Source organism: Lissotriton vulgaris, chromosome 7 (assembly GCF_964263255.1).
Source record: "Lissotriton vulgaris chromosome 7, aLisVul1.2, whole genome shotgun sequence".
In the NCBI taxonomy this organism is placed as follows: Eukaryota; Metazoa; Chordata; class Amphibia; order Caudata; family Salamandridae; genus Lissotriton; species Lissotriton vulgaris.
Genome location: NC_141695.1, coordinates 793,548,248 through 793,561,729, shown reverse-complemented (window position 1 = coordinate 793,561,729; position 13,482 = coordinate 793,548,248). Strand labels below are relative to the sequence as shown.

The window sequence follows — 13,482 nt, the reverse complement described above, 5'->3', positions numbered from 1 at the left end:
CTTTCAAAACGTTTTAACGTTTTAGAGCCCGCGTCTTCAACATCCGAGATGCGGGATTCGGCAACGTCCAGACGGCGATCGTGGGCCTGCACTTTAGATCCCATGTCGGCAAGTTTTTGTTCCAGCGTGTCAAATCTATTGTCCAGTGCCTTGAACCATGCTCTCATTTCGGACATCATTGTCGTGACCAATGTAGTGGTATTGTCCTGCTGAGCAGGAGGCATCGCTTCCGACGTGGAGCCTGTGGCAGTGTCATTGTTCAGAAGGGAGGCCTTATCAAAACTAAGCTTATGCTGGTTAGGGTCTCTCTTCCCCATGTTGGTCGGTGGTCCGTCTGCTGCGTGCGACAGCTATCAAGCAGGTGGAGGGCAAATTCTGAGGCCTTGAGCCGGTGTACTAGTCGAGCAATGTAATGTAGCAATGGCCTTGCAATGTCCTCGACATACAGGGTTCTCGCAATGTGCAGGCCGTGCGTGCGACAGCTATCAAGCCAGGTGGAGGGCAAATTCTGAGGCCTTGAGCGGGTGTACTAGTCGAGCAATGTAATGTAGCAATGGCCTTGCAATGTCCTCGACGTACAGGGTTCTCGCAATGTGCAGGCCGTCTCAGGCAACAAATGTTGGTTATTAAATCCGGTTCCCGGTGATCACCTGGGCAGTCAGCGTCCAGGGGGTGAGTCTACCAACCCATCGCTACTGGCCAGGCAACCGAGCCATGACTTTCCTCTTACTTCGCTGTTGGCAAGGCTAGTGTGTCGTCTCTAGGTGCCCGAGCACCAACGGCGCTTCTGGCGGGACTCCCAGGGAAGATGGCGGATTAGGGCTGTTGATCCTCTGATTGTCCAGCCTCCGACCCGCTCCACGCGGTTGAGGGGCACAGGGGACCCCACTAGAGGGGGGGGGAGGCGGGGCCGCCCAGCCTCACAGCAGCTCCGGACCTCAGGGCTCCCACCCCCGTCCAGGCGTCCCCTCGCAGTACCCGGGTCCGGCCCCCTCCCGAGCTCCGCCCAGGGCAGCCGCTACTCAAGCCCCGGCTCCGGCCCACGAACCAGGCCCTAAGGCTGTCGTGCGGCCCGGAGCCTCAGAGTCAGTGCGGGCAAATCCCCAGGTCGGCCCCCGAGGAGCGAGCTCAAGCCCCCGGCACCCCAAGCGGACCCCGGACTGCAGGCAAAGCGCCCCCGGCACAGAACTTACCCGCGATCCAGGCGCAGGGAGAGCAGTCGCCGGTGGGGTGGCGTTCCCGCTCCTCCGCCGGTGTATCCCCCCAGGGGCACCCCCGAGCCCAAGTCGGGTATCAAACGGCGGCAAATCGCCACGGCTGTAGGATGGAGGTGGAGAGCAGGGTTAAAGCAGCCTCAGGCCCTCAGGATGTCGTGGTTAGGCCGCCGGGTGGCGGAGCTTCAGACGAAGGTGGCCATCTTAGTCGCCTCCGTGGCCACGCCCCCCCCTAACTTTATTTTTAATTTATATGTTAAAGTTCTGGCCCTGGGGGATGGGGTTCCTGGGACACAATTGGCCCAAGGAAGGGGACAAAATTGATCCCCCTCCCCTAATAAATTAAAAATATATATATTTTTTTTAAAAAGACCGCAAAATCGCCAGAGGTCATGTCCCTTTTCCCCACCACTCTGCAAATGCCGCCTCCTAGAGTGGGAATGAAGTCTCCTTGGCCACACTGGGTCCTTGGGGGCCAACAAGCAATCTTGTTACCTCCATTAAGTCCACGCTCCCTTTCTCCATCACTTTTCAAACACGTCTCCTGCCACACTGCTGCTTGGGGTACGAGGTCCCCTCTGCCCCAGTTGGTCCTTGAGGGCCAACAAGCTCTTCTGTTATCTCCAGTAAGTCCCACTGGGATTGCTGAGAGTACTTTGGAGGCCATGCCCCCTTTCTCTACCACTCTGCAAACACAACTCCTGACGTACTGCTGGTTGGGGCATTAAGACCCCTTGGATGGTGAGGATCCTGGGGGGCTAACAAGCCCTTCTGTTACCTCCAGTAAGTCCCACAGAGCGTGATTGCTGAGAGGACTTCATAGGCCACACCCTGGCATCCTGTTTCACTGCTGGTTGGGGAATGAAGTCACTTTGGATTCCGAAGGTCCATGGGGGCCAACAATCACCCCTGTTACCTCCAGTAAGTACCAAACAGTGGGATTGCAGAGGTTGTCACTTCTCTGCAACCGCGCCACCTGGCGCACTGCTGGTTGGATGCTGAAGGACTTTGGGGGCCAATAAGCCCTCCTGTTAGCTCCAGTAAGTCAAACACATCAGGATTTCTGTGAGCTGGTCAGAGACCCCGCCCCCTTTCTCCACCACTCTGCAAACGTGACTACTAGTTAAAAAAACCATAAAAATTAACTTTAAAAAAACAAAGGTTACAAGGAAGTTATGGTTAGGAAATAGACCATGTCATGAATGATGTAGTATGTGAGGTCACAAGCAGTGCATTGAGGGGTCCTAAGTTATACTTAGCTCGTGTAAAGATAACTGCCGAATTTCACTGGTTTTGTATGAGTGAAATCTGAGCCTAACTATAATGTCCCTGTAACCTTTGTTTTTTCAGTGAATTTCTAAGCTTTTTAAATTCTTTTTCCTAACTATAACGTCCCTGTAACCTTTGTTTTTTTCAGTGAGTGTGTCGTTCTCATACATATATCATACAAATATATATATTACTATATATATATATATATATATATATCGCTCTTATACATATATTATATATGTGTATATGATTATACATATAATATATGTATGAGAACAAAATTATGAAACTATCAACGATTATACTTGTTGCAGCTCCATTAACCTGTTAAGCTTTTCCAACACTTTCCATACATACTCCATGCCAATAATGTATTGTTGTAATGAATTGTATTGTGAAAGGGCACGAAGAAAAGGGTTAGAGGCACAGAAAAAATAAAGAGTGTGCGAAACCCAGTACTGGATTGCTTGAAATATTTCCTTGCTCCTGCTCTAGGTTACCGAAAGCTGGTTACAGATCTAGAGAAGGGCTATGTCACATCAGGCGACTCCTTCTACATTCGGGTGAACCTAACCTTGGAGAAAGATGGTGACCAGCTGCCTGTGCATTGTGGGGACATCTTGCATATAACTGACACTATGTACCAGGGGCGGCACCAGTGGAAGGCATATCGGGTAAACCCCTACAACATGAGAGATACGATGGAGAGTGGTACCATTCCAAACTACTTCCAGTGAGTACCCAGCCTCATCGAAGCATGCTTTTTTTCTTAATAATGTGATAAATTGTTCTCATCTAGCGAATTAGATACATTGGTAACCAGCTTTAGCAGTCTTGTGTGGGCATTGACAGAGTCCAGGACCGATATCCTTAAATAGCTGTCCACTTTGAACTGTTAATTATACAAATGTTATTGAATATTCAAGCACCAACAATTAATGCATATGTTTTTAATGAAATTACTCTCCCCGTTAGATTACTTTAGAAGCACTATGTTTAAAACTTATATGGTATGTGTCTTAAGAAGATTGAAAATACACCCTACTGTGAAATCAGACACACACAAATAACAAAAGAATACTTTAAACCAGTAAAATAAAATCATAAATTAAATGGGAAAAATCTGCCTTTCCTTTCCCTCTCTTCCTAGTCCTTCTCCATTCTTCAAGTGCTCAACTCAACTAATACCCACATTCAGCAGAAACATACATTTTACATATGTCTGTCTACCCTACAATCTCCCAGCTTCAATATACAATTTATTATTGCATTTTCTTCCAAAAATCTTTTCAGTATTTTGCATTTTCTTTGAAACCAATTTCTAATGCTATACTTTGGTAAAAGTATATTAGAAAAAAGATTGGTATCCACAAACGAGCTTGCTCGGTGTGCAGCCATGGATGACAGAATTCATTGTGCAAGCACACTACTCGAAGTCGTATCTGGGTATTAACAAATGGGTACGTACACAATTGCACCTATGGATGAAAAAACTCTGGGTGCATTCACATATGAGAGAGCTTGAGTATTCACTAATGAGAGAAATATATGAACATTCACAAAAGAGAGTCTGCATGAATTGTGTACTATCCAGAATATCAAGTCATTATTATCAAACAACAAAACTACTAAACTATTTCTAATTCCTAATCTTTGTACCTTAGAAATCTATATTGACATATTCACAGTACGTAGATGTGAAGGTGAGAATAGTAAATATATACATGCCTTGACGATAGAGTGGTAGTCGATATTCTGGACTCAACATTTTTCTAGATTGATATTTTGAACTTGTTATTCTGAAAAGCAACCTCTTTCGAAAGAGAAGCTTCTATGAGGATCCACAAATAGGGCTATGTTAGTACCTAAGAATGCAGCTTCACTGTGGGCATGGCTAGATGTGTGTTCTCATTTTTTACCAGCAAATGTGTGACTTTGTGGACAATAACAAACAGGAGCATTGTGATCGGACACATTAAAGAGATTTGTAGACATCCACAGATTGGAGGTCTCTGTTCACGTTAAATCCTTCTGTTTAATGCACGTACGTTGTATTTTCTCTCTGAGCCCTTGCAGTATGTACAATATGTGCACTTTTGGTCTCTGTTATTAATGCACATGCATTCAATGTGCTCAGTGAACAATATGGATGCAGTAGTCTCTTTAACCAAATGTAGACTGAATGCTCTTTGTGTTTGTGTAGTCCGCACTGCGTATGCAAGTAGTTTGAGTACTCTCTACCCATGTGTACTCAGTATGCATGCAGTCTGTATTATCTCTGTACATGAGAAATATTGAAGCATTCTGTACAAGTGTAGCCTGTGGGCTGACTGTGCAACTGGAGCTAGTATGCTTTCTGTGATTGTGCTGTTTGTACAGGTGTACTCAGCACACTGGGTCTAGTTCTACAGTGCATGTGTTGTTGTTTTACACTATACAAGTGATATTTCTTTAACGCTTCTGATCCACTCGCATGTTAACTGTTTTACCCTAGGGCGCAGCAGCTGCTGATCACAGCCATTCAGGACATGTCCTTACAAATGGCAACTTCACGGAAGGTAATGCGCCCTGCCCCATTATAAGTAGAGTGTGTCATTGGAGGGTGGGACTACATGCGTACGGTCAAGAGCACTTTGGTCATTTTGTGTGCATGGGGGAGTGTAAGAAAGTGTGTCTCCTCCAATTAGTGTGATCTTCAGGACAGGGGCACATTGTTTGATTGTGGCTGGCACAGCTTATGAGATTCTGTCATGTCCCTCTTTCACACTGCAAGTTTTGCTATGACTGTGGATGCTTCCAGTAATGTTGTTAACACCCATCTGTGGCTTAGCGGCTTTCCCTTCCCTGGGATAAAGGAGAATCTGTCATTTGGAAATGAAAAGGGGGTAGTTTCTAGCTACGCCCTCATCCTTGCTATTTCATCTTCAAATTGAAAGCTGAAATGCTGCCTGCATGTAACAAAAGCTCTCCAGCTAAGGATAAACACTGCATTGATAAGTTTAGAAGACTTTTCCACCACCAAGCAAAATCTCAGAACAATGATTAAAAAATATGTGACCTTTCTGTTTTTTTAAGTCCCCTCTCACTACAGAATAGGACTGTATCGCTTTACATTTTTTAGAGCTCCCAGATGGCTTAGCTCCAAGGACCTCACCTTAGATAATTTCCTAGTCTGTATGCACTGCTCAAATGTGTGACAAAAGTGAAGGCTGTTGGGGTTGGTTATTAATTTGAAGAGAATAACTCTAAACCCCTGTGCAGGGATATTCGAAACGAGCATGAAGCCCATGTTGAGGTCATACTTGAAAAGTTGTTTGATGATCTCTTGAGCTACATAGGGCACAGCTTGAGCATCACAGGGGGATCTGTCATTATTGTCCATCTCCTGCAAGTTCTTTTGTGGAAGGCCTGGCTCTTTTCAGCATAGCCTTCTGCACCACCACTTTGACAATTCACTCCTCGAATCAGTTGTTCTTTATTGCCTGGAACATAAAAATCCCAAAGTAGTCTAGAACTCTGAAGTCCTTGATGCTTCCATGTTTTTAACATTGAGCTTGTGTAAATCTTGTTCCACTGGGGCAGAACAGTTAACAAAGAACATTGCAAGCCTGTGGTCTAAATAATGACTTATAAAAGGAATGGCAGATAATTATTCATCACCATGTGACTATGTAACAAAGTTTAAGGGATATTGCCCCCCAAAAAACCTTTATTTTTACCATTTTCTATGTAAAATCTGATGTCTAATACAATAGTTTTTATTACCGAAAGCAGGTAGTAAAAGTCAAGCTATTTTTTATAGTAAGTCTTGGGTAGGGCCAGGAAGGAGACCTATGCAGCAGTAGAAACCTTCGCTTCAAGGCGAACCCTTAAAGGAGAATACTGGAGTCTTGATTTTGGTAGAGGATAGTTATTTAATATTACCTCTTCCACCCGATACTGAAGAAGATACTAGCCCATGTTTAGACACAAAATGCCAAAGCTGTTCCGGGTATTTTCTTATAGGACATTTGGTGTTTCTCACTTTCCCTAAACATTAATCTGGCTAGTTTAGAACTCAAGCTTCCAAAACTGCATTAGAGCAACCTAAATCAAAGATAACCATATGGACTGAACCTTTGATTGATTATAGTACTGATGGAAAAGCATAGAGAAATATGCTACACCAGCTCATCAAAAACGTATTGCTGAGATTGTGGTGTGAGAGACTAAGGGCCTCAATTACAAGGCCATTGCGCCACCGGTGCGTCACTTTTTTGACACACTAGCGGTGCAGTGCACCTCCCCATATTTACAAGGCCACCTTTTCTTGGCCTTGTAAATATGAGCCCCTTTCACGCATTACTCTGCGTGAAAGGGGATTTCCATGGGTTTTACTGTGGGTGCAGGGGAGGCGTACGCGAGGTGCAACAAGAAGAAATACTTTGATGTCTGCTCATTTCTTCCTCTTTCTATGTGTGCAGCATCCAGCAGCATGCTTAGAAAGAAGAAAAGGCCATCAATTATTGGTTTTGTGCAGGAAGGTGTCCCTAACGAATAGATCTGTCAAACCTGACAAAGAAGCTTGCCACAAAGCAAAAAGCAAACCAGATATATAAAAAAAGAATGCCAGTTTAGTTCATTAATATGATTTGTGTTATCATGAGTTATTAACGGAGCGTGTCTAGATCTAGCTGATTTCCTGCTGTAAATTCTCTTATAAATGCCAGGGCAAGAGGGGATGGCCTGTTTATCCAGTATTGGGGTATCTTTTATAGATTCACATACCTGAATCATTCCCCGTCGCTGAGGCGGGAGTACCACAATAAAAATATATATATACAAAAGCAGTGCATTAGTAAGAAATGTAGTAGGCTAAAAGAAAATAGGCCCAGAAGGCCCAAAACTTCGTAGCCTATCTACCTCATTATATGAAAAGAACTAAAAAATAGTTCCAACCAATCAGCTGCCGGCAACCTCTAGAACCTTCCCAGCAAAGGCAGTTCTCCTCAGATTTTCACCGCAAGACGTGTGGAAGGGAGACTCCCTGAGTGCCTACTCAGTTTCTTCATCCTTTTCCTTCAAGATGTCTGACAAGAAAGCTCTCTTAAAAGCCTGCAGGACCTGTGATAAGAATAGGGTCCATGCAGATGATCAGCACAAGGACTGCATACATCCTAACCATGTAGTTAAGGATTGTAGAATATGTCAAACCTTTCCTGCTAAAACCATCATAGAATGGGAAGCAAGGTTACTTTTATGGCTGAAATCCTCGTCAGCTGTGGAGGATGACAGGGCTTCAACATCTAGCAAGAGGGCTAGATCCAACAACAGCTCCTCTTCAGAAGGAAGAAAGCACCACAAAGCTTCTCATGAAGTTTCTGACCAGTCAAGGAGGTCTCCCATTCCTCCTTTTGGATCAGCTTTGTCTCCGTCCTCTGAGATTTCCAAAAGGCCTTCAACCTCCAGAACTGTGAGTAAAGCCCAGATCAAGACCCTTTCTCTTGTGTCTTCTCATACGATATCTGTGACCTCTGCTGCTCCTCTTTCTTCAATTACGGTCTCTACCATGGCTATTATATCACCTATTGTGTGTTCTAAAATATCTACGTCGAAGAGATCTAGTGTGGTGAAGGAATCGTCTACAAAGAGTTCCTCATCTAAACCTCCGTTGACTACAACATCAACGTTGAGTTTGTTGACAACAGTTCCCTTGATGACAAAGACATCGTTGACGAAGAGCCCGTCGACGACGACACCATCGACGACTACCCCGTCGACGAAGAGCCCGTCAACGACCACTCCGTCGACGAAGAGTCCGTCGACGACGGCCCCGTCGCCGACCCCATTGACTAAGACTCCGTCGGCGACGTACGACCCCGTCGACTAAGATTACCCCGACGACGACGAAGAGCCCGTCGATGACGAAATGTCCGTCGACGAAGGGTTGGTCATCAGCGATTCCTCCAGTGTCACAGGCGACGCCTATTTCCTATACTCACTTCCAGTTAAAAACCTACTACAGGCAAGACTACTGCAATATCTCTCCATTACTGCCATCGCATATTTTGGAGACGTATGTGGAAGATGATGAGTCAGATGAGGAAGATGAGGAGTGTCCTTTCGGCATAGCTCGCCATCCAAGAGCATTTTTATCAGGAAGAAGTTTCTACCCCTTATCAAAGGCATCCCAGAAGGGCTTCACATTAAGGAGAGACCAGTCATCTTACTTCTTTTTTAATACAAGACGTACAGGCCATGTTGGCTGATTATCGGCAAAGGTTTTCTTCAGAAACACGTATTCCTGTTTTTCCTCCCGCACCGGCCATCATAACAGCATCACTACCGCCGGTGGAGGTTCCTTGTTCTCCAAGGCAGCCCTCTGGGACAGCACCATGGGGGCACAAGGATATTTCATCCTCGGACGAGGAAGGTATTGAAGAGGGTGAATTACCCAACAAAACTGGTGATGGGGATCCCTGGGATGACAACATCATTCCCATGCCCTCTCCACCTATTCCTCAGCCATCAGATTGTCCTCCTGAGGATATCGGCGGCTTCCACAACATCATCCAACAGGCTGCGACAAGATTCCAATTACCAGTCACTATTGAACAATCTGACTGTTTCTTTCATGATTTTAAAGAGGATTATAGAAAAATTACAGGAGCAATTCCAATTATAGACTACATTTGAAATGAAGGGCTTAAAATCATGAAGACGCCTGCCTCTATACCCGCGTTTCTTCCGCAGATTGAGAAGAAATACTGAGCACCACCGGATACTCCATCTTGCCAACCGGATTCAGTCATATCACAAGCTGCTAAGCAGAGATCAAAGAATCCGGCCACACCAATTTCAACTCCGCCTGATAAAGATGGTGGCAGATTGGATCTGATAGGAAAGAAGTTTTCCACTAATGCTGCATCCTCCATTAAAACAGCAAATTCCTTAGCAATTTTGGCACGGTACGACCGCCAGATGTCGTCGAATTTGACAGAGTTCATAGACCTCATCCCGGAAGATCGTTGACAAGAGGCAAGAAAAATTGCGTTGGAAGGTGAACGAGCTGAGTCCTAAATTATTGACTGCGCTCTAGACATCGCTAATACCAACTTCAGGCAGCTTGCAGGAGCTGCGGTAATTAGACACCAGGGATGGCGTAAGGCAACATCATTTAGGCCAGAGGTGCAAACCAAAATCCTGGATATGGCCTATGACGGCGATTTATTATTTGGGAAGCACATAGATGAAGCATTGTTGGCTATCAAGACTGATACAGATACTGCAGAAATCATTGGCTGCTCTCCAGTACAAACGGGGATCTTTCCGAGGAGCCAGAGGTCGTGGCTTTACATCCAGGGGTGGTTATCACAATCAGCAGAACAGGCCGTACCAGTCGCAATACAAACAGCCTTACTATCAATCATCATCCAGGCAAACTTCAGTTGGTAGTTTATCTCGTCAGGGCGGATGAAGACGGTCAAACAATCAAGGCGGCGCCTCCAACAGGAAACAATGAGTCCAGCAGGATGCCAGTCATTCCCCTTCCCTCCCTGTTGGTGCAAAGATCTCAGCCTTCTTTCATCAATGGCAACAGATCACGTCAGATCAGTGTGTCCTCGACCTAGTACACAAGGGTCACACTTTGGAATTCACAAAGAAAATACCTACGGTCCCCCTCCCCCTCGTCTTCACTTACTTGTCAAAGAAGCCTGGCACCAGTTTCTGCAACTCTGAGGTCTCCGGGAATACAAGTGTTTCCCTACCTCGACGACTGGTTGCTCAGGGGACCTTCGGAACAGATAACGGAAAAGGCTATTTCAACATGCCTACATCTCTTTTCAAGTTTAGGTCTCACTCTCAACGAAAGCAAATCACAGTTACATCCTCTCCAAGTGATACCCTTTCTGGGAGCAATGCTGGACACCATACAGTGCAAAGCATTCTTATCAGAAGATCGCCAACTACCACTGCAAAAACTAGCAAAGTCCACCTCAAAAAGAAGGTCAGTTTCTGTCCGGACATTCACTTCTCTTCTGAGGATGTGCTCGTCTGCAATAAACCTGGTTCCGTTGGCACAACTCAGAATGAGACCTCTGCAAGAAGAATTGCACCTACAATGGCATCAAGCCATAGGGTCATTCGACGACTCCTTCAAGGTGACATTGCGCATGATTCACGCTCTTCATTGGTGGTCTCAAAAGCAAACTTGTCTCCAGACCTCACATTCTTGACAACTCCCCCAGAATTCGTTCTAACAATGAAAGCATCCATGGAGGGCTGGGGAGGCCATCTACAAGACTTACAGATTCAGGGAAGATGATCCCAACAGTACCAAGAAAAACCCATCAACAGTTTGGAGCTGCAGGCCATTTTTCTCTCTCTGCTGGCATTCCTTCCGAGGATTGCGGGCTCCTCAGTGCTGGTCCGTACCGACAATACGACCAGCATGTATTACATCAACAACCAGTGGGGAACAAGGTCACCGTCCCTGTCGCAGGAGGCTCAGGAGCTGTGGGAGTGGGTTACAGCACACGGTATAACCCTAAGAGCAGAGCATGTCAAGGGGCTTCAGAACACATTGGCCGACACCCTCAGCAGATCTCTCTCAGAATTTCACGAGTGGGAGCTGGAGCAGGAGCAGGTGGAAAAGATATTTCACGTTTGGGAAAAGCCAACATTAGATCTGTTTTCAAGAAGAGAGAACAGCAAATGCCTATACTACGCCAGCAGATTCCCTCAACGGGGATCAAGAAGGAATGCCCTGTCCATGCGATGGTCAGGGATTTATGCGTACGCTTTTCTCCCAATACTATTGATACCGAAAGTGCTTCAAAAGATGGAGGCAACTGGACCTGAAACTTGAAGACCCTACGCATCGACTGGGACACCTCCTGGACCCGGTCTATGCCAATTGGGAAGGTGTGGAGGTGTCAGGTGTTGAACCCTTTCCCTGGACCGACCACTTCCTGGTGGCATTCTCCATACAGAGTAGAAATATCTACAAAACTAGCCAGGTACCCTCTAACTATCTTAGGAGGAAGTGGGCTAAATTTTCGCTGGAAGATTTTAACCAAGCCTTAACTAGGAATGGTTTGCCTGGGGGCGAGGACATAGAAACAGCTGTCCTCAACCTGAATCAGCGCATCACGGCAGCGCTTGACCAGACAGCCCCACTCTGCCGCACGACCACAGGTGCTCGGAAAGATCGCTCAGCTCCTTGGTTCAGTGGTGAGCTGAGACTGACAAAGGCAGATTGTAGGCGGGCAGAAAAAGTCTGGAGGGTGTCCTATGACAACAAGGACAGGGACTTATTCCTGGAAAAAAGGCGCATTCACCATAGGCTGATAAAAAAGTCTAAGGCAGCCTACTTTGCTGAACAAATTCAGGGGGCGGATAACTCCGCCAAGGAACTTTTTGGCATCTATAAATCCCTGACTTCGGTAAATGCACCTACAGAGCCGGAGAGTTGCTCTACGGAGTCTTGTGACCGGATTGCAGACTACTTCTCTGCCAAAGTAGAGAAGATTTACTCGATCTTCCCTATTCGGCCTACAGAGATGGATCTAGAGGAAGCAATGGGGGACACAGAGACGGCAGGGCATATTACACACTATTGCACCCCCCCTCCTGAGGAACTATTAGTGGTGTGCCGCTCTGTAAAATCAGGGTCCCCGTGGGATCCGGTGTCGCCAAAACGCTTGGCAGACAGTTTGGAAGTCTTGGAGCCTTATATTAGGCATATCCTCGACGTATCTTTCGGATCAGGGAAGCTGCCGGACGGATGGAAACAGGCGGTGGTGCTCCCGCTCCGGAAGAAACCCCACTTAGGCTTCGAGGTATTAGACAATCTGAGGCCCATCTCCCTCCTGCCTTTTCTGTCAAAAGTGGCGGAAAAGGTGGTTAATACCCAAATTATGAAGCACGTGGAGGAAAGGGGACTGCTCCATGCGACGCAGTTTGGCTTCAGGCCACGACATTCCACCGAGTCCGCCCTCCTCATGGCTACGGAACATCTGAGAGAGGGCGTGGATGCTGGCCAAACTATGGCTTTGATCTTGTTGGACCTCAGCGCGGCGTTCGACACTGTAGCACATAACATCTTGCTACAGTGTCTGAACAGAGGTGGCATCTCTGGCACCGCGCTGAGATGGATCCAAGACTTCCTCAATGAGAGAAGCTTTCAAGTCAGGCAGGGAGACTGCTATTCAAGGAGGGTGCCTCTGGGCCAAGGCGTGCCGCAGGGCTCGTCATTGAGCCCAACCCTCTTTAATATGTATGTCGCGCCTGTTGCATCGATCGTGGAGAGCCATGGCCTCCAACTGGTCTCCTACGCCGACGACACGCAGCTGGTGATCTCCCTGTCGCAGGCGCCCTGTCTTGCCGCCGAGGGCTTCCTTTCGTGCATGAAAGATCTAGCCGAATGGATGGCCAACAATTGTTTGAAGCTGAACGGCAGCAAGACAGAGGTGCTGGTGGTAGGGAGAGCCCAGTCTGCCTGGTCGCCGGCATGGTGGCCCTCCTGTCTTGGACCTACCCCAACCCCGTGCCTAGAGGCGCGCAATTTGGGGGTGTGGTTTGACGTAGGGCTCACATTTGGCCCCCAGATTAATCGGGTGGTGGGAGTCTGCTTCGGGATTCTGAAGAAGCGGAGAAAGGTCCTGGACTTACTCCCGCTTGAAGCACGTCAAACCCTGGTTCACGCCCTGGTGACAGCTAGGGCGGACTATGGGAACCTGCTGTACCTGGGGGCTCCAGAAAAAAGCATGGCTCGGCTGCAAGTGCTGCAGAATGCGGCAGCGCGTCTGATTCTCAGACTGCCTAAAAGGGCGCCTTCTAAGGCGGCCCTCCAGCAGCTACACTGGCTCCCGGTGAGGAGAAGAGTGGAGTATAAAGCCCTCTGCACCTGTCATCGCATTTTGAATGGCAGGGCACCCGCCCCTCTGACGAATTTGATCAAAGCGTACATACCAACACGGGCGCTTAGATCAACAGGGGGTGGCCTACTGAGGAC

General features: G+C 47.0%; 1 protein-coding gene across 2 annotated transcripts in view; it reads left to right on the top strand.

Moving 5' to 3' along the window:
* CARD14 (caspase recruitment domain family member 14) overlaps positions 1-13,482 on the top strand; it is a 224,736-nt gene that overhangs the window by 162,560 nt on the left and 48,694 nt on the right. For both annotated transcript variants that reach the window (XM_086931046.1, XM_086931047.1), the window contains exons 15-16: positions 2,982-3,219; positions 4,981-5,044. In XM_086931046.1, coding sequence (XP_086787172.1) covers positions 2,982-3,219; positions 4,981-5,044 — 302 coding nt within the window. The remainder of the gene's footprint in view (positions 1-2,981; positions 3,220-4,980; positions 5,045-13,482) is intronic.